Below are 20,392 nucleotides of genomic sequence, written 5' to 3'. Positions count from 1 at the left end.
GATTTTAATGGGAACATTAAACACAGAACATAGAACAGTACAGTACAGATACAGGCCATTCAGTCCACAATGTTGTGCTGAACCAACTAAAAACCCAATCAGAAACGGTCAAACACTAAACCCTGCTACCTACACAATATCCATACCCCTCCATCTTCATTACATCCATGTGCCAATCCAAGTAGCTCTTAAAAGCCTCCAGTGTATTTGTCTCTACCACCATACCAGGCATCCACCACTCTCTGAGTAAAAAACTTACCCCTCACATCCCCCTTTTAATCTACCCTCTCTCACCTTCAATGCATGCCCCCTGGTATTAGACATTTCAACCCTGGGAAACTGATACTCTCTGTCCACTCTATGTCTCTCATAATCTTGTAGCCATGTGTTAGATCTCCCTTCAGTCTCCAGTGCTCCAGAGGAAGCAGCCCAAGTTTGTCCACCCTGTCATGACAGCACATGGCCTCTAAACCAGGCAGCATCCTGGTAAACCTCTTCTGCACCTATTCCAAAGCCTCAACATCCTTCCAATAGAGGAGCGACCAGAACTGTATGCAATACTCCAGATCTGGCATAACCAGAGTTTTATAAAGTTGCGACGTTCTCTTGACTTTTGAACTCAAAGCCTTGACTAATAAAAACAAGGTTAATGATGGGATTCCCTGAAATAAAGAAGGAACTGTGATTAAGACTTTCTTTCCTAGCTTTCCTAGTGCTTAGAAATCCTCACTGAAATAGCTGACTTGTAGATGTCTATTGAAAAATGGGTGGAGTTGTCTCTTACATGCCATGTTCAAATTCCTGTCTGTTGCTGTATAGGGGAAAGCTAGGCAACAAATTTGCAAAAACTTGGTTACTTAATTTATAAAATTGAATTGGATTGCCACTGTCTGTCTGTGCAGAGGCAACCTGTACTGAATAGCAAATGGTGGGATATTATACAAATGTAAGACACCCTTATTAAAAGTAACTGTATCATTCACAGGGTTCCTGGTGATATATGACTTCCACCTTCTTAAGGCTAACTCTGAAAAGGTGGAAATATATTCCTCTAAATGTCATCAGCTCTATAAAAGTCTCTTGAAAGATCCATCAAAACATCATCTGGTTGAAGTGATCTCCTTCAAATGATTGGAACCTGCTCATAATAACAGGTGATTTCAGTACATTTTCTGCAGTGATGCCATATTTACAGAATACTCACCATCAAACTCTGCAGGTCCTACTCCAACGATGATTATTGACATCGGAAGGACTGAGGCCTGTTTAATTTAAAGATGAGGCAGTATAAGTAATCCAATATTCTATCGTTTTTTTCATAGCTAGGCATGAAAAATAATTGATGTTTTTAATAGGCTTCAACTATCACGTTCTAGCTATCCTTTCCCTCCCCCCAGTACCTTCCCTCTTCCTTCCCAGTGCTGAAGAACGGTCTCGGCCCAAAACGTCGACTGTTGTTCATTTCTATAGACGCTGCCTGACCTGCTGAGCTCCTCCAGCATTTTGTGTTTGTTGCTTTGGATTTCCAGCATCTGCAGAATTTCTTGTGTAATTGATGTTTTAAACTTGTTTATTCAATTTTTGTGCTAAAATATTAAACCATGAGTAGTGTAGCAATTGCATTATAGATCAGTAAATATGATTCTAAATGCGACAATGGCATTTTTAGAATTTAAAACAGCTCTTAAGAATTTGTAGATAAAATGGTAAGCACATAAATGTTACTACATAGCCATCAGTTTCAAATACAAATCCAATTGATTAATTCCTGTTCTTTATTGCAGAAATGCCGTATCCTTATTTAGGTTGGTCTTCACTCAGATCCAGATGCTATGATTACATCGAATCACTACTGTAGTTCATGAAGACAACTCCCTCTCTTAAGTGCCTGCACTTTAGACGCTATGAATTAAAGGAAGCTTCACTGCCCCCCCCCCCCCCCCGGGCTTCTTCTGAGGGTAAAGCTTCACCTCTCTGGTTTATTCTGAGGGTGAAATCTTCACCCTTTGGCTTAGTCTTAACCAAGTACCTACGTCTGGACTCTACCCTGGCTTATTCAGAACTACCTTACAGTTCACATGTGTATTTTGTCTGCAAGATGTAAGTTTTGACTTTATTATTTCCTGATTAACTAATGCGAATTTTCAGTTAGTGAATTTGCTGTGATTTCCTTATTCTCCAGGTGTACATTGCCTTACCCTGATGCTATGGATCGCAGGGACTACCTGTATCTACCATTACAGAAATGAAGTTTCAAAATTGGTTGGGGCAAGTTAAGCCTTTCCTTTTACATAATTCAATGAAATATCCATAATTTCAATACAAGAAAATTATTTCTTAACTATTGTTCATTATTCTGTATTTTAAAAATCTGATTCCACCTTACACACTTTTAAACTGATGCCAAATCTACATATAAGAAGACATTTTCACTTGTCATTAGGCCTCCAATTTATGAAATGTTTTATTTCAGTGGAAACAGATGCTGACTCAACTCATTGAACTCTGCCATCTATTTATGAGGGTTAAGTCAATGTGGAAATGATTAGTTGATCAGGGTCAATTGCCTAAAAATAAAACAAAATGTAGCTTTGAATCTAATTCGAATCTAATGTGCCCAGCTCAAGCAGGACTTGTTCAAGTCATAGGCCTGTTTCATATTTAGTCCAATTTTATTCAAATTGAGGTCAAAAGACATCTGACCTGACATTATCACTTTCCTATGTTAAGTTAAAATTAAACCTAAACTTCTTTCTGTTCCAAAGAATTTAAATATCCCAAATGTTGATATTTTAAGTCTCGTTAAGGTCTCTCAAAGTTGGGTTATAAAAGGACTGACCACCTTTAGTACGGAGAAGAATTACAAGGATATTGCCAGGACTTGAGGACCTGAGTTATAGGGAAAGACTGAACATGCTAGGACCTTGTTCCCTGGACCATAGAACACAGAGCGGAGATTTGATGGAGGTCTACAAAATTATTAAGGGTAAAGATAGGGTTAATGCAAGTAAGCTTTTTCCACTGAGGTTGGCTAAGACTTGAACTAGAGGTCATAGATTAAGGGGTGAAAGGTGAAATATTTAAGGGGAACCTCGTCACTCGGAGAGTGGTGATAGTTGCCACCGGAAGTGGAAGGTTTGATTTCAACATTTAAGAGAAATTTGGATACGGACATGGATGGGAGGGGTATTGAGAGCTAAAGGCTGAGTGCAATTCAAAGGGACTGGGATGAATTATATTTCAGCACAGACTAGATGGGCCAAAGGGCCTGTTTTGTGCTGCAGAGCTCTAGTACTCTATGACTTTAGTTACTCTACCGATTAGCAAACATCTCCTCCAAAGCGAAACTCTGGTGCAGTGGTGTTTCTCTGAGGTCATTAAATTACAATTTCAACTCAAGTTCTTGAACAAAGAGGAGAGAAACGTTGTGGAACCAGTTGCAATTTCAAAATTAAATTGAAGTTGCTCAGAGTTTTGCTTCACCATATGCCTTCCTGATCTTTTTCCTCCCATGTACTCCTTATACTGATAGCCACTTAGAACTAAGGCTAATGATTAAACGGAGCAGTAGTACAAATGAACAACAAGCTGTGGCTACAGTACCATGTCTAAAGCTAGATACTTAGCAGTGAATGGCTTTTGTTCTGCATCTCCAAGACCTGTCCACCATTTACAAAACACAAGCCAGGAATTGCGCAACCCATCTTTAGAAGTAAGTTCTTTGAACTAGCTTATGAATTGCTTCACGAGGTCCTCCTCTGATATGCAAGTTGGTATGCAAGCCAGAGCAGTACGATATGGAGAGCAAACTGTTGCCCATGCAGCAGGCTCCCCATCTCCACACAGCTGATGAATCCAGTGCAACAGCAGAGACCGATACAATTTGGCATCAACAGCGTCATCACGGGAGTTGCCAGTCAGTGTTGAACTCAATATTGGTCTGCCTTGGGGACTCCAGCTCAGGATTCTTACCTTGGAGTTTACTGCCTTCCCCATAAGTGGGTATAGCCACAAGACAGCAGAGGATTGAGATCCGAGTTTTCCTTCTGCCAGATGAGCTGGCAGTCATGGCTGACGAGCCTAACCTACCCAAAGTGACTGGTTTTAAGGTGCCAGTAACTCGTCTTTGTCCCTTCTCCTGTTCCCTCTTCCAGGCTTATAGTTAAGCCACATGCGAAGGCCAGGAGCTGGACTTGGTTGTCAGAGGCTATTTGAGACGCATGTTATTGGGAGCATTCAGTAGGTAGTGGGAGCTTATCCCCACCATTTCCCCTGCCCATGCCAATCTTAAGGAACCAATTACTTCAACATTCTAAAAACTCAAACAAATAATCAATCAACAATATATTACAATGATTTAAAAAAAATAGACACTGCAATCTATTTTCACAATTTTACCAGGTTAATCTCCACTACAATCCTTTCAATATACCCCTTCCTAAAAACTGTTGCCCAGCAGCATATATCTGACATATATCTGATCCTAGCTTATTATATGAAGAGCAAAATTTCCTCCACTTTATGTACTAGTTCTTTGATTCAAAGGCTAGCAAGCTATAAACCTTTCTGAATATACTTCTTACATCCTGCATCCTTCTTGCATTTCTATTGCTCATTGTGTCTTGAACTGGAGAATGGGTGGTGAACAGAGTATTCCAATTACAAACAGGAGAAAATCTGCAGATGCTGGAAATTCGAGCCACACACACACAAAATGCTGGAGGAACTCAGTAGGCCAGGCAGCATCTACGGAAAAGAGTACAGTTGATGTTTCAGGCCAAGACCCTTCACCAGGACTGGAGAATGAGGACAAGGAATCTGAGTTAGAAGGTGGGGAAGGGGAGAAAGAAACACAGAATGATAGGTGACCACCCCACCAGTCTCCAGGTCCACCACATAATTCTCTGTATCTTCTGCCATCTCCAGTGGGATCCCACCACTAAGCACATCTTTCCCAATCCCCCACTTTCTGATTTTTGCAGGGATCGATCCCTATGCGTTTCCCTTGTCCAGATGTCCCTCCCCACTGCTCTCCCCCCGGTCCTTGTTCTTGCAAGTGGAACCAGTGCTACACCTGCTCATACACCTCCTCCCTCACTATCATTCAGAGCTCAAACAGTCCTTCCAGGTGAGGCGACACTTCATTTGTGTGTCTGTTGGGTCATCTATTGTATCCGGTGCTCCCGGTGTGGCCTCCTGTTCACCGATGCGACCCAACGTAGATTGGGTGACTGCTTCGCCAAGCTCCTACACTCTATCTGCCAGAAAAAGCAGGATCTTCCAGTGCCCACTCAGTTTAATTCCACTTCGCATTTTCATTCCAATAAGTTCATCCATGGCCTCCTCCACTGTCGTAATGAGGCCTCACACAGGCTGGAGGAGCAATATTGTATATTCCGTCTGAGTAGCCTCCAAACTGATGGCATGAACATCGATTTCTTGAACTTATGCTAATGTCCCCCCCCACTTCTCTATTCCCTATCCCCTTTTCCCTCTCTCACCATATCTCCTTCCTGCCCATCGCCTCCCTCTGGTGCTCCTCCCCACGTCCCTTTCTCTTTCTTCCACAGTCTACTGTCTTCTACTATTGGATTCTCTCTTCTCCAGCCCTGTATCTCTTTCACCAATCAATTTCCCAGCTCGTTACTTCACCCCTCCCCCACCCAGTTTCATCTATCACCCTGTGTTTCTCCTTCCCCTCCCCGACCTTCTAACTCTGAATCCTCTTTTTTTTCTCCAGGCCTGCGGAAGGGTCTCGACCTGAAACGGCAACTGTACTCTCTTCCGTAGATGCTGCCTGGCCTGCTGAGTTCCTCCAACATTTTGCAGGTGTACAGATTATTGTGGTTTCTCTTCCTTGAGGCAAGGACTCCTTCACTGAAGCAGAAAGGATGGACCTAACTACAAAAGAAAGTAGTTCTACCACCCTGCTCCAAATGTACAGCACTACCTATCAAAAGAATGATGTGATGCTAGAAAATCTGGACCACTTTCCATACCTCAGGAGCCCCCTCTCAGCAAAGCCAGACTTTAGACGGTGAAATCTACCTATATCATCAGGGTGCCAACCTGGGTTTTGACAGATGAAAAGGGCATCTGAGGATGGAACTGTAAATGGGAGTAGTGAAGATGAGTGATGGTTAGCATGGACATGGGGGAATAGGGATAAAGGGACTGTTTCGGTGCTGTATGTCTTTGTGACTCTAAGATCAAAACTTCAAGCCTTTTGTAAAACACGTGGTTAACTGGGCCACATGGTCCCCATTAGTCAATAGGGAACCCATACAACTGGAGTGGAAGCAAGTCATCTCTGTTCTTCTGGGATGGCCCAAGGAGGGGCAGAAGAATAAAGGGCATTCTCAACTTTGGATACTTGTTTTTTTAATTATTCAGTTAGGCTCTCTCTGCATAGTTGCAGCAACCTAGATATGTTCTATAGATTCTTTTGCATTAATGACATCCTTCCCTTGGACAACATTGGTGTCGTGGAGAGGGGAGACTTGCAGCATGGGCAACTGCTGGTCTTCCATACAACCCTGCCCAGGCCTGCGCCCTGGAGAGTGAAGACTTTCCAGGCGCAGATCCATGGTCTTGCAAGAATAATGGACGCCTTTAGAATGACATCTCACTAATTTTGAATTCCTTTGATCAGAGGCGAAGCACTTCCATAACACCTGTCTTGTCTATTTGAGACATTATGCTGCTTAATTGGGGCAGTAGACTATTGTTGAACTGCTTCTAGCTCATGTCAAACACGTGCACTTGTGTGGCTGTTGAACACTACACCATGCTTATAGCCAATAATTTTTAAATAGCATCAGTTGCATGTCCTGACGAAGGGTCTCGGCCTGAAACGTCGACTGCACCTCTTCCTACAGATGCTGCTTGGCCTGCTGCGTTCACCAGCAACTTTGATGTGTGTCAGTTGCATGTGCTTGTTTTCAAAAAGCAGTGATTTTTGTCACTGATAGTTGATGAGAGATTAGCAGTAAGGCAATTCAGAACTGTTTTGCTCTCTGCAGTTTCAAGGTTTCAAGTTTGGAGATACCAGAATCAGCTGGGAGTGAAAATGAAACAATTTTGCTACCTCAGCAAGTCAGAAACTATGAAGAACTTGAAGGTATCGACAATCATCTTGAATGTTACAGTGAAAATGAAGATTTGGAGGATTTGCAATCATTGATAGCACTATATGAAGGCAGTCTATTATCTACACAGTGTCAGTGCTGATTTCGTTCACTTACAATCAAAAGAACATGTACACTGCATGAATTCCTTCTTCGATAACTATTAGGAACTAAAACACAGTTTTATAGTACTGTAGTAGTATTGATAATGTTCTAATTTGTTCTGTATTTCATTTAAACACATTATTTGTTACTCACTTAATAAGCCAAAATGTACTAGTCCCAATGTGTCCCAATTAACTGGAATCCACTGTTCTTTAGAACAGCACTCATTGTTATGTAGGCAGATTTAACAGACAAGATGTACAGAACTATAGCCTAGAGACAACAAAACTTGTGACTATACTATTTCAAGTAAGGCTAGTTGAGGGATGAGTGTTGATATGGTCACAAGAAGAACTTCATGCTTTCAATATTGCACATCTATCTACAGGCCTCTTTAATTAATTTCTCCTCAACTACACAAGTGCTGCCTTTCAGACAAGATAATAAAGGACAATTGTAAATTTCTGTGTCTCTTAAACAGGCCATAGTTTTTTGGAAGCAAGGTGACGCAGCAGGTAGTACAACTATCTTGTGGCTCCAATGACAATGGTTTGGCCCTGGCTTCCAGTACTGTCTGTGTGAAGTTTGCACATTCTCCCTGTAGGCAAATGACTCTCTTCTGATGCTTTCGTTTCCTTCCACATCCCAAAGAAGTGCTGGTTTGGTGGTAACTGTAAATTGCCTCTTGTCTGTGCAGCTGGTGGGAGGATCTGGGGAGTGTTGGTGACACTGTGTGAATGAACAGGTTACAGGCAGTAAAGTGGAGATCATGGGATTACTCTGGATGTTGCCATGGATGTCCAATCCCACAAGAAACTGCAGAGTTGTGGACCCAGCTCAGCACATCAAGGAAACGAGGCTCCCTCCATGAACGTGCCAATACTTCTCACTGCCTTTGGCAAGCAGGCAGAACAATTAAAAGCTCTTCCCCGTGATGATTTTATCTTCTTCCCATCTCCTATCAGGCAGAAGATACAAAAGCTTGATAACACTCACCACCAGGCTCAAAGACAGCTTCTATCCCAATGTTATAAGATTCTTGAATGGATCTCTTGTACTTTAAAGATGAACTTTTCATCTCCCAAACTATCACATTGAGGTGGAGGAGTGACGTCTTACGTTCTGTCTAGGCAGCCTCCAACCTGATGCCATGAGCATTGACTTCTCCTTCCGGTAATGTTTTTCTTTGTTTTTTCCTTTGTCCTTCCCCCTTCCTCCTTCTTCCATTCCCCACCCTGACCTTTTACTTCTTTTTCTCACCTGCCTATCACTGTCCCCTGGTGCCTCTCCTTCTTCCCTTTCTCCCACGATCCACTCTCCTCTCTATCAGATTCTTTCTTCTCCAGCTCTTTACCCTTCCCACCCATCTGGCTTCACCTATCACCTTCCGGCTTGTCCTCCTTCCCATCTCCTCACCTTTTTATTCTGCCATCTTCCCCCTTCCTTTTCAGTCCCGATAAAGAGTCTCAGCCTGAAACGTCAACTGTTCATTCACTTTCATCAATGCTGCCTGACCTACTGATTTCCTTCAGCATTTTGTGTGTGGTACACCTTAGTTTCTGACTATCCTGCACTTCCTCTGTAACTGAAACATTATATTCTGCATTCTCTTATTGCTTTTCTCCTGGTCCCACCTCAATGTACTTACGTTTTGAAATGATCTGTTTTGGTAGGTTGCAAAACAAAGTTTTTTACTGTATTTCTGTATGAAACAATATTAAACCAATTACAAGATAATCTTTCAGTGTTAGAAGAAAATGTAATAGAGTATTATGATTCCTTTCCTTTCCAATCCTGATGAAGGATCTTGGCCGAAAGGTTGACTGTTTATTAATTTCCCGACCTGTTCAGTTCCTTCAACATTTTGTGTGTTGGTCTGGATTTCAAACATCTGCAGAATCTTTTGTGTTTATAATACAATATACTAAGCTTGATGGACCAAATGACATATTCCTAACCCTAATTCATACATTCGATCTACCTCCATTTGTAAAGCCTACATAATCAGTTTGATCAAAGCATATTAAACAAAGTTTCCTAGTCTTTGCCACTCACGTTAACAATGGCTTCTTTAGTTTGTACCATGTCGGAGATCACGCCGTCGGTGATAATCAACAGCACAAAATACTGGGAGCCATCGGTCACTGGTGCTGCACACCTGCAACACAAACACATTTTCGTTAGAGCAATGCTCTATTATTTTATTTTATGTTTATTTAGAGTTGCAGTGTGGAATAGGCCCCTCCCACCTTTCGAGACATGCTGTCCGCATCCCACTGATTAAACCCTGGCCTAATCGAGGGACAATTTACGGTTAGTTATTAATCTACTAACCGGTACATCTTCTGATTGTGGGAGGAAACTGGAGCAGCCAGAAAAAACCCACGCGCTCCATGGGCTGTAGAAACTCCATACAGAGGACGCTGGGGTTGAACTCCAAACTCCGACGCCCTAAGCTGTGATAGTGTTGCTCACTGCTACGCTACCCTGGGGCCCAGTCCATGTTACTTCCTATCTCTTTGTCAAGAAGCATAAACTGAATATTCTCTTCTGTATGTGCTGGTTTTAGAAACTGACTGGACTGCCAGTCAGCGTGGCAATTTAGGGATTGCAGCAGTAATCTCTCAGACATATTTTTCGGGTTGTATCTCAAACAGCAGAAGGTAAGGGACTATCGTGGACCTCTGGGTAAGTAGGGATCACACATGGATTGTCAGCATGGAGAGCCCTGGAGATGATGCCAAATGTGGCATTGCTGGGGCTGGCTACACTGCTGAAATCTGAGTGATTAAAGGTTAGAAAGCAGAGAGGAGGAATCTGGTGAGTGTGTGAAACAAGATGGCCCTCCAAGCGAGCAGAGAATATTTGTGCACAATCCCAGTTGCTAACACAATTACAAGGAGGTGGAAATCCATCCTGTTAACTTCCTTAGAACACAATTCCAGTCAAGATGGCATCAAACTGTGGTCTCGGTCGAGCTAATGGCTCAGAATTTGACATTTGTGGCACAAATTAGTACAAAGGGATATCATTTAGTGGTCATTACAGAAACGTGGTTGCAGGATGGACAGGATAGGGGATTAAATACCCAAGGATATCAGGTAATATGGAAGGATATTAGGAAGGTCAGGGAGGTGGGGTAGAGCTCTGAATGAGGATGAGATTGGGGTGATAGTGAGCGACGATATAAGATCTAAGGAGCAGAATGTTGAATCCATCTGGGTAGAGAAGAGGAAGAGTAAAAGGGAAAAAAAAAATCACTTGTGGGAGTTGTCTAGAGGCCACTAAATAATAACATTTCAGTGGCACAGGTAATAAATGGAGAAATATCTGAGGCATCTAAGAAAGGAACAGCAGTTATTGTGGGGGACTTTGGTTTGCGGGTGTGAATTGGGATGATGTTTTTGCAGGGAAAAGTACTATGGACATGTGGTCGATGTTTAGAGATCTCTTGCGGGATGTAAGGGATAAATTTGTCCTGGTGAGGAAGATAAAGAATGGTAGGGTGAAGGAACCATGGGTGACAAGTGAGATGGAAAATCTAGTCAGGTGGAAGAAGGCAGCATACATGAGGTTTAGGAAGCAGGGATCAGATGGGTCTATTGAGGAATATAGGGAAGCAAGAAAGGAGCTTAAGAAGGGGCTGAGAAGAGCAAGAGGGGGGCATGAGAAGGCCTTGGTGAGTAGGGTAAAGGAAAACCCCAAGGCATTCTTCAATTATGTGAAGAAAGAAAGGATGACAGGAGTGAAGGTAGAACCGATTAGAGATAAAGGTGGGAAGATGTGCCTGGAGGCTGTGGAAGTGAGCGAGGTCCTCAATTAATACTTCTCTTCGGTATTCACCAATGAGAGGGAACTTGATGCAGGAAGATTGTTCCCGATGTTGGGGAAGTCCAGAACGAGGGGTCACAGTTTGAGGATAAAGGGGAAGCCTTTTAGGACCGAGATTAGGAAAAACTTCTTCACACAGAGAGTGGTGAATCTGTGGAATTCTCTGCCACAGGAAACAGTTGAGGCCAGTTCATTGGTTATATTTAAGAGGGAGTTAGATATGGCCCTTGTGGCTACGGGGATCAGGGGGTATGGAGGGAAGGCTGGGGCAGGGTTCTGAGTTGGATGATCAGCCATATCATAATAAATGGCGGTGCAGGCTCGAAGGGCCGAATGGCCTACTCCTGCACCTATTTTCTATGTTTCTATGTTTGACAATGGTGAGGACAATATGAGTGAGGTTGATGTTCTGGAGCATGTTGATATTAAGGGAGAGGAGGTTTTGGAGTTGTTAAAATACATTAGGATGGATAAGTCCCCGGGGCCTGACGGAATATTCCCCAGGCTGCTCCACGAGGCGAGGGAAGAGATTGCTGAGCCTCTGGCTAGGATCTTTATGTCCTCGTTGTCCATGGGAATGGTACCGGAGGATTGGAGGCAAATGTTGTCCCCTTGTTCAAAAAAGGTAGTAGGGATAGTCTGGGTAATTTTAGACCAGTGAGCCTTACGTCTGTGGTGGGAAAGCTGTTGGAGAAGATTCTTAGAGATAGGACCTATGGACATTTAGAGAATCATGGTCTGATCAAGGACAGTCAGCATGGCTTTGTGAAGGGCAGATCATGTCTAACAAGCCTGATAGAGTGCTTTGAGGAGGTGACCAGGCATATAGATGAGGGTAGTGCAGTGGATGTGATCTATATGGATTTTAGTAAGGTATTTGACAAGGTTCCACATGGTAGGCTTATTCAGAAAGTCAGAAGGCATGGGGTTCAGGGAAGTTTGGCCAGGTGGATTCAGAATTGGCTTGCCTGCAGAAGGCAGAGGGTCGTGGCGGAGGGAGTTCATTCAGATTGGAGGATTGTGACTAGAGGTGTCCCATAAGGATCTGTTCTGGGACCTCTACTTTTCGTGATTTTTATTAACGACCTGGATGTGGGGGTAGAAGGGTGTATTGGCAAGTTTGCAGATGACACAAAGGTTGGTGGTGTTGTAGATAGTGTAGAGGATTGTCAAAGATTGCAGAGAGACATTGATAGGATGCAGAAGTGGGCTGAGAAGTGGCAGATGGAGTTCAACCCGGAGAAGTGTGAAGTGGTACACTTTGGAAGGACAAACTCCAAGGCAGAGTACAAAGTAAATGGCAGGATACTTGGTAGTGTGGAGGAGCAGAGGGATCTCGGGGTACATGTCCACAGATCCCTGAAAGTTGCCTCACAGGTGGATAGGGAAGTTAAGAAAGCTTATGGGGTATTAGCTTTCATAAGTCGAGGGATAGATTTTAAGAGTCGCGATGTAATGATGCAGCTCTATAAAACTCTGGTTAGGCCACACTTGGAGTACTGTGTCCAGTTCTGGTCACCTCACGATAGGAAGGATGTAGAAGCATTGGAAAGGGTACAGAGGAGATTTACCAGGATGCTGCCTGGTTTAGAGAGTATGCATTATGATCAGAGATTAAGGGAGCTAGGGCTTTACTCTTTGGAGAGAAGGAGGATGAGAGGAGACATGATAGAGGTGTACAAGATAATAAGAGGAATAGATAGAGTGGATAGCCAACGCCTCTTCCCCAGGGCACCACTGCTCAGTACAAGAGGACATGGCTTTAAGGTAAGGGGTGGGAAGTTCAAGGGGGATATTAGAGGAAGGTTTTTTACTCAGAGAGTGGTTGGTGTGTGGAATGCACTGCCTGAGTCAGTGGTGGAGACAGATACACTCGTGAAGTTTAAGAGACTACTAGACAGGTATATGGAGGAATTTAAGGTGGGGGCTTATATGGGAGGCAGGGTTTGAGGGTTGGCATAACATTGTGGGCCGAAGGGCCTGTACTGTGCTGTGCTATTCTATGTTCTTTGTTCTATAGATTGGGTGATCAAGTTGGTTAAGGCAGCTTTGAGGTGGACTTCATAGAATGCATCCATAATGGCTTTCTTGAACACCATGTTACTGAACCTATAAGGGAATGTGTTGTCTTAGATCTGGTCCTGTGTAATGAATCAGGTAAAAGTAGTAATCTTACAGTTAGGGATCATCTTGGAAACAGTGTGCTTCTCTTGCAAATGGAGGGTGCAATAGTTTGATCAAAAGCCAGTGTATTGTGCCTAAACAATGGAGACTACAATGGGATGAAGGAGGATTTGGCTAGTGTAGACTGGGAACATAGGTCATATGATGAGATGGTTGAGGAACGGTGGAAGACTTTCAAATAAAATTTTCACGGTGCTCAATGTTAAAAGAAAGGACAGTACGCGTGGGGAGAGCCAGCTTTGGATAATTAAGGAAATAAAAGAAGGCATCAAATTAAAAGCTCATACATACGAAGTCACCAATAGTAGTGGGAAACTGGAAGATTGGGAAAACTTCAAAAAGCAACAAAGAACCATTAAGCAAGCAAAAAAGAAAGTGAAGCTAGATTATGAAAGTAAACTGGCACAAAATATAAAAATGGATAATAAATGTTTTTATAATTATATAAAGCAGAAAAACATGGCTAAAGTGAACATAGGTCCCTTGGAGGATGAGACGGTGGAATTGATATTAGGTAATGAGGAAATGGCAGAGGCTTTGAATGACTATTTTGTGTCAGTCTTCACAGTGCAGGACACATCTAACATGTCAAAGAGAGGTATTATGGATGCGATGGGAGGTGAGGACCTCAATACAATAACTATCACTAGCGTTAGTGCTGAGCAACCTTGTGGACCTGAAGACAGACAAGTCCCCTGGGTCCTGATTGAATACATCCCAGGATACTGAAAGAAATGGCAGAACTTATAGTAGAGGGTTTGATGATAATTTACCAAAATTCGTTGGATTCTGGGCAGGTCCCAGTGGATTGGAAGACAGCAAATGTCATGCAGAAAATTTAATGGAAATTTAAATTGAGTGGAAAAGCAAATTGTGCAGAAGATATGGAGAGTCTGCAGAGAGATATAGATAGGTTAAATGAGTGGGCTAGGGTCTGGCAGATGGAGTATGAAGTGGGTAAATGAGGGGTCATCCACTTTGGAAGGAAGAATGAAAGAACAGATTATTATTTAAATGGTAAAAGATTGCAGCACGCTGCTGTGCAGAGGGACTTGGGAGTGTTTGTGCATGAATCACAAAAGGTTGGTTTGCAGGTACAGCAGGTTATCAAGAAGGCCTTCATTGCTAGAGGGATTGAATTTAAAAGCAGGGAGGTTATGCTGCAACTGTACAGGGTACTGGTGAGGCTGCATCTGGAGTACTATGTCCAGTTCTAGTCTCCTTACTTGAGGAAGGATATACTGGCTTTGGAGGTGGTGCAGAGGAGGTTCACCAGATCTATTCCAGAGATGAGGGGATTAGACTGTGAGAAGAGATTGAGTCACCTGGGACTGTACTTGCTCGAATTCAGAAGAATGAGAGGAGATCTTATAGAAACATATAAAATTTTGAAAGGAATAGATAAGATAGATAGGATTGAGTATTGACAAAGAGTTCCAGCCCGAAACGTTGACTGATGATTTCCACGGATGCTGCCCGACCTGCTGAGTTCCTCCAGTGTGTTGTGAGTGTTGCATAGATAAGATAGAGGCAGGAAAGTTGTTTCCACTGGTAGGTGAGACTATAACTAGGGGACATAGCCTCAAGATTCAGGGGAGTAGATTTAGGATGGAGATGAGGAAGAACTGCTTTTCCCAGAGAGTGGTGAATCTGTGGAATTCTCTGCCCAATGAAGCAGTGGAGGCTACCTCAATAAATATATTCAAGACAAGGTTGGATAGATTTTTTCATAGTAGGGGAATTAAGGGTTATGGGGAACAGGCAGGTAGGTGGAGATGAATCCATGGCCAGATCAGCCATGATCTTATTGAATGGCAGAGCAGGCTCTATGGGACAACAAGGGGAGAGAGGGGAGAATTAGGGGTGTTTCAGGAACTGCTTCCTCCCCTCCGCCATTCAGTTCCTAAGTAGACATTGAACCCATGAACACAACCTCACTATTTTTAATATATATTATTTCTGTTTTTGCACTATTTCAAATCTATTTAATATACATGTATTGTATATACTTACTGCAATTGATTTATTTATTTTTCTTTCTATATTATGTATTGCATTGAACTGCTGCTGTTAAATTAACAAATTTCACGACACGTCGGTGATAATAAACCTGATTCTGATTCTGAATTAGGGGTCAGTTTAGGGTTTATGCACAGGGATGTGGGGGAGTTAGAGGTCTAATCCTCCGCTCCACGTTTGAAGGCCAGGACATCTGTGGTGGGATGTCAGGCTGGCAGACCAGTGAGGATGAGGGCTAGTGAAATCCATACCTTCCCTCCCCGTGACCCTCCCCCCCCCCCACCCACCAGGGTCAGTGAACTATCACTGGGTTCTGGGCAGAAGGCACAAGGGCCAGTGACCCGTTAGGTATGAGAATCAGTAAGACTGGAGTACGAGGTTCAGTGTTTGGGATTCACATCCAAGGTCCTCATTTGTCCCCTCTTGAGGGCTGCCCTTCCTCCATTACAGCATTAGGGTGTGTTGGTTGTTAACACAAAGGATGCACTTCACTGTAGGTTTAACCCTAAATCTGAATCTGAATCTGAGTAACTTTCAAACCATTTTGATGGCTACATCATTTGTTTCCTCCAAGAGGACCACAACCTCGTCATGTTTTGGAGGCTTGCATGCCTCAGCGATATGCTGTCTGGAGTCAGGGCTTTATGCTTTGGCTCTTGACAGGGTCATCCACGCCAAACAGGTCAAAGGGTGGAGCCCAGACTAAGAATGGTCCTCCAGTTCTTCAGGTTCGGGGGGTCCAACAACCCTGACTGATCACAGAAAACTGTTACCGAAACAGCAACGAAGAACCCTTCTACATCTGAGTGCGATGGTATTCCTGAGTCTCCACCCAGGACCTGCATGGCTGACAGTGGTGAAGAACGAGAGGAAGCCACTGGCTACTGAAAAAAGCCCTCAGCATTGCTAGAGACGGTGGCCCTTCATTGCTGTGCTAAATGTCAGTGGCATAATAGGCAGGGGAAAAAATTATTTCATTAGTTTGTACAATGAAGGGAATAGAGGGTAATAGAGGGCTACGATTTTATTCCTTGGAGTGCAAGAGTTTGAAGGGTGACTTATGAAAGCAAGAGGGGCACAGGGAGGGTGAATGCACAGACTTTTCCCCCAATGATAGGGAATCAAGCAGCAGGGGAAAATAGATTTGACGTGAGAGGAGATTTAATTGGGACCTGGATGGTAACTTCTTCATGTAGCAGATGGTGTATATGTGGACAAAGCTGCCAGGAGAGGTAGTTCAGGTTGGTACAATGACAACATTTAAAATATGTTTGTGCAGGTGTATGGATAAGAACTGTTTAGAAGCATATGTGTCAAATTGGCATCTTAATTGATGGACAAGCTGGAGGGCCTCTTTGTTTGCTCTGTTAGTCTGTAACTCTGTAAGAAATATATGGTCTGGACAAGCACTAGACTTTGTGGAAGACTAATCCTATTAAGTCTGGAAATCTGCTCATCTTTCATTGTGCATCAAGGTTGATTTTTCCTTCCAGAGGCACTCTCATGAAGTGGCCAGTGTGATCAACGTATCAGTGAAAGAAATATCTGTACTTTCTTCCAGGGACCATAATCAGATACCTAATGGCCCTCTGTTGGTTGTGGTCGACCACGGATATTGTGTTCTAGCTGTCAAAGTCAATACGCAAGCTGGTATATAAGGCAGGGCAGTACAATATGGAGACAAAGCTGTTGCCCATGCAACAGGCTCCCCTACTCCATATAGCTGTTATATCCAAAGGAACGGCAGAGACCGATACAATTTGACACCAGTGGCATTGCAGGAGTTGCCAGTTAGCATTGAACTTAATGTTGGATCACCTTAGGGACTTCAGCTCCAGATTATTTTCTCAGGGTTTACTCCTGAAGCCTTCCCCATGAGTAGGTGTAACCATGAGGCAGCGGAGATGAGAGATCCGAGTTTCCCTTCTTCTAGATGAGCTGTCAGCCACAGCTGACGAGCCTTATCTCAACAGGTTTTAAGGTGCCAATAACCCACCCTTGGCCCTCTTCCTATCAGAAGAAACAGTTCCATCGAGCTTTGTAGCTAAACCACACATGAAGGTCAGGAACTGGACTTGGTTGTCAAAGGCTATTTGAGACGCATACCAATGGGAGCATTTAATAGGTAGAGGGAGCTTATCCCCACCCTCCCAGTAGCTATGACAATCTTAAGGAACCTAGGATCCCTAAGCAAGTCATTTATAATGTACCCACATTGCAACATTCTGATGTTCTTATCTGAATCATTGTTGACCTTCCTTTTGCCTGTATAAATAAATTAAATTAAATCAGTAACGATTTTGGGAGTTTCAATTGGTGTTCTGTTCTTTTCTGCCAGAGAAGATAAAAGACATTGGTTTGAATGATTTACCCTTACTTGTCCTGTTGGGTGTGGCCTTTCTGTTGTGTTTTCAGTATCTACTGTGAATGCCCACAAGAAAATGAATCTCAGGGTTGTATATGGTGACATATATGTACTTTGATAATAAAATTACTTTGACGTACTGACCTGGCGACCTGATTAATGACTGGTGCGAAGTTGGTTGGTCCATACAGTTGCACTCTCCGCAAGCTCTGATAATATCCCTCCAGTACTCCATCAATCCCGTTGCAGTTTGGGTTGTCTGGATCTGCATTCTAAAGACGGCACATTGGAAGAGTAACCCAATCAAACAGCAGCTGTACCAAATCAAACTGAGATGGCCTGAACAGTGAATGCTGGTTTATCAGTACAGATGGCACTCACATTACAGTCATGGAAATTCATGCTCATATTTACAAATCATGACCTAAGCTCTTGTGATATGGAATAAAATTTGCTCATGGAATTTATGTGAGAAACTGTAAAAAAAAATAGCAGCTATATTTCGTTAGGAGTTTGTGGAGACTTGGAATGTCACCAAAAACACGAGCACATTTTTTGGAAAAGCTACAGAGGGTTACAAACTTAGCCAGCTCCATCATGGACTAACCTCCCCAGCACAGAGGATGCCTTCAAAAAAGCAGCATCCATCGATAAAGACCCCAATCTCCCTCTCTCTCACACACACACACACACACACACACACACACACAGTATATAATTTTTAAAATTGTAATTGATAGTTTTTTAATATATTGCACTATATCGCTGTGATGATTGTACGTTCTAGTATCAATTGTTTGGTGACAATAAAGTATAAGTATATTGCTGCCACAAAACAACAAACTTCACGTTATATGTAAACGATATTAAACCTGATTCTGATTCATGTTGCAGCCTATGAGATGCAATCTTCCACCCCTATAATACAGGGGACTTGCCTACACATTGGGTGCATTGATTAGAATAGATCTGACTTATGAAGATCTAAGCTTTACACAAATTCTCCCAGTCTCTGTTCTCAGGTATAAACATAGAATATAGAAATCTACAGCACACTACAGGCCCTTCAGCCCACAATGTTGTGCCGACCATGTAACTGCCTAGAATATCCCTACTGCATAGTCCTCTATTTTTCTAAGCTCCATGTACCTATCTAAGAGGGTCTTAAAAGACCCTATTGTATCCAATTCTACCACTATCACTGGCAGTGCACTCCATGCACCCACCACTCCAAGCACCTTAAAACTGTGTCCCCTCCTGTTAGCCATTTCAGCCCTGGGGAAAAGCCTCTGGCTACCTACATGTTCATTATCTTATACACCTCTATCAGGTCGCCACTCATCCTCCGTCACTCCAAGGAGAAAAGGCCAAGTTCACTCAACCTGTAAGGCACACTCTCCAATCCAGTCAACATCCTTGTAAATCTCCTCTGTAATCTCTCTATAGTTGTCGCCAGGTTCGGATATGGCCCAAGTGTGGAGTGAGAGACATTGAAGCAGGTCAATAGCTCACAGACTTTAATGCAAACAATGTTAAAGGAAAAAGAAAACAATAAACGCTAGGCCAAAAAAGGGCCATTGACTAAAACACTCAAATGGAAAATGAAGCCTACACTGCTGCTGAAAAGAACAACTAAGAATTAAACGCTAGTCTTCAGAGTCAGTTGACTCGACAGTCCCATTTCTCAGGCAAGGTGAGATGCAGCTAACGAAGCATAGCTATGTCCAGTCTCGACAAATACTACGATGGAACGAATGGAGTTAAATACTTTCACAATGAAGTAATAATTAGCTGACACGTGCATATTCATGAGTGCAATTGCCTATCTGCTGCGCTGCCGAATCTGTGGTTGTGACACCTCCAAGCAGAATACAAACCATCTACAACCACTTTTTGCCTTCTGTGTGCAAGCCAATTATGGATTGACAAAGCAAGGTACTATGTCTCCTTACTTTCTGAATGAGCCTTGCATGGGGAACTCATCAAGTGCCTTACTGAAATCCATATGCACTACATTTACTGCTCTACCTCCATCAAAGAGTTTTGTTATATCCTCAAAGAAATCAATCAGACTCGTAAGGCACGGCCTGCTCTTGACAAAGCCACACTGACAATCCCTAATCAGATTATTTATCTCCGAATGCTCATAAATCTTGCCTCTCAGGATCTTCTCCAACAACTTGCCCAGGTCAATAATTTTTTGGGTTATCTCTACTCCCTTTCTTGAACAAGGGAACAACATTGGCAAACCTCCAATCCTCTGGTACTTCTCTCATCCCTATTGATGATGCAAAGATCATCACCAGAGGCTCAGTAATCTTCTCCCTCGTTTCCCACAGTAGTCTGGGGTATATCTTGTCCGGACCCAGTGACTTATCCAACTTTATACTTTTCAAAGCTCTAGCACATCCTCTTTCTTAATGTCTATATCCTCAAGAATTTCAATCCACTGTAAGGGGATGGGAAATCGTGAAGGGGGGCGGTGAGGAGTGTGGTCTTATCCCAACGGTGGAGGAGGCCATGGATGGACATATCGGAATGGGAATGGGAAGTGGAATTAAAACAGCCACTTAGTTTGGAAGAATAACACCTTATATTCCGTTTGGCTAGTCTCCAACCTGATGGGATGAACATCGATTTCTCAAACTTCCACCCCACTCCTTCACCATTTTCCATCCCCTTGTCCTTCTCTCACGTTATCTCCTTGCCCACCCATCGCCTCCCTCTGGTGCTCCTCCCTCCCTTTCTTCTTTCTTCCATG

At 43.0% G+C, this 20,392-nt stretch overlaps 1 protein-coding gene across 8 annotated transcripts in view; it reads right to left on the bottom strand.

The window, feature by feature from the left end:
* LOC134356672 (copine-9-like) overlaps window positions 1-20,392 on the bottom strand; it is a 585,942-nt gene that overhangs the window by 35,820 nt on the left and 529,730 nt on the right. For all 8 annotated transcript variants that reach the window (XM_063067690.1, XM_063067684.1, XM_063067685.1 and 5 more), the window contains 3 exons: window positions 17,776-17,903; window positions 9,288-9,390; window positions 1,205-1,262 (listed from right to left, as the gene is read on the bottom strand). In XM_063067690.1, the coding sequence (XP_062923760.1) occupies window positions 1,205-1,262; window positions 9,288-9,390; window positions 17,776-17,903 (289 nt within the window). The remainder of the gene's footprint in view (window positions 1-1,204; window positions 1,263-9,287; window positions 9,391-17,775; window positions 17,904-20,392) is intronic.

This window comes from Mobula hypostoma, chromosome 15 (genome assembly GCF_963921235.1).
Source record: "Mobula hypostoma chromosome 15, sMobHyp1.1, whole genome shotgun sequence".
NCBI classification, from domain to species: Eukaryota; Metazoa; Chordata; class Chondrichthyes; order Myliobatiformes; family Myliobatidae; genus Mobula; species Mobula hypostoma.
The sequence above is the reverse complement of the archived record's forward strand: the minus strand, read 5'-3'. Positions and strand labels throughout refer to the sequence as shown.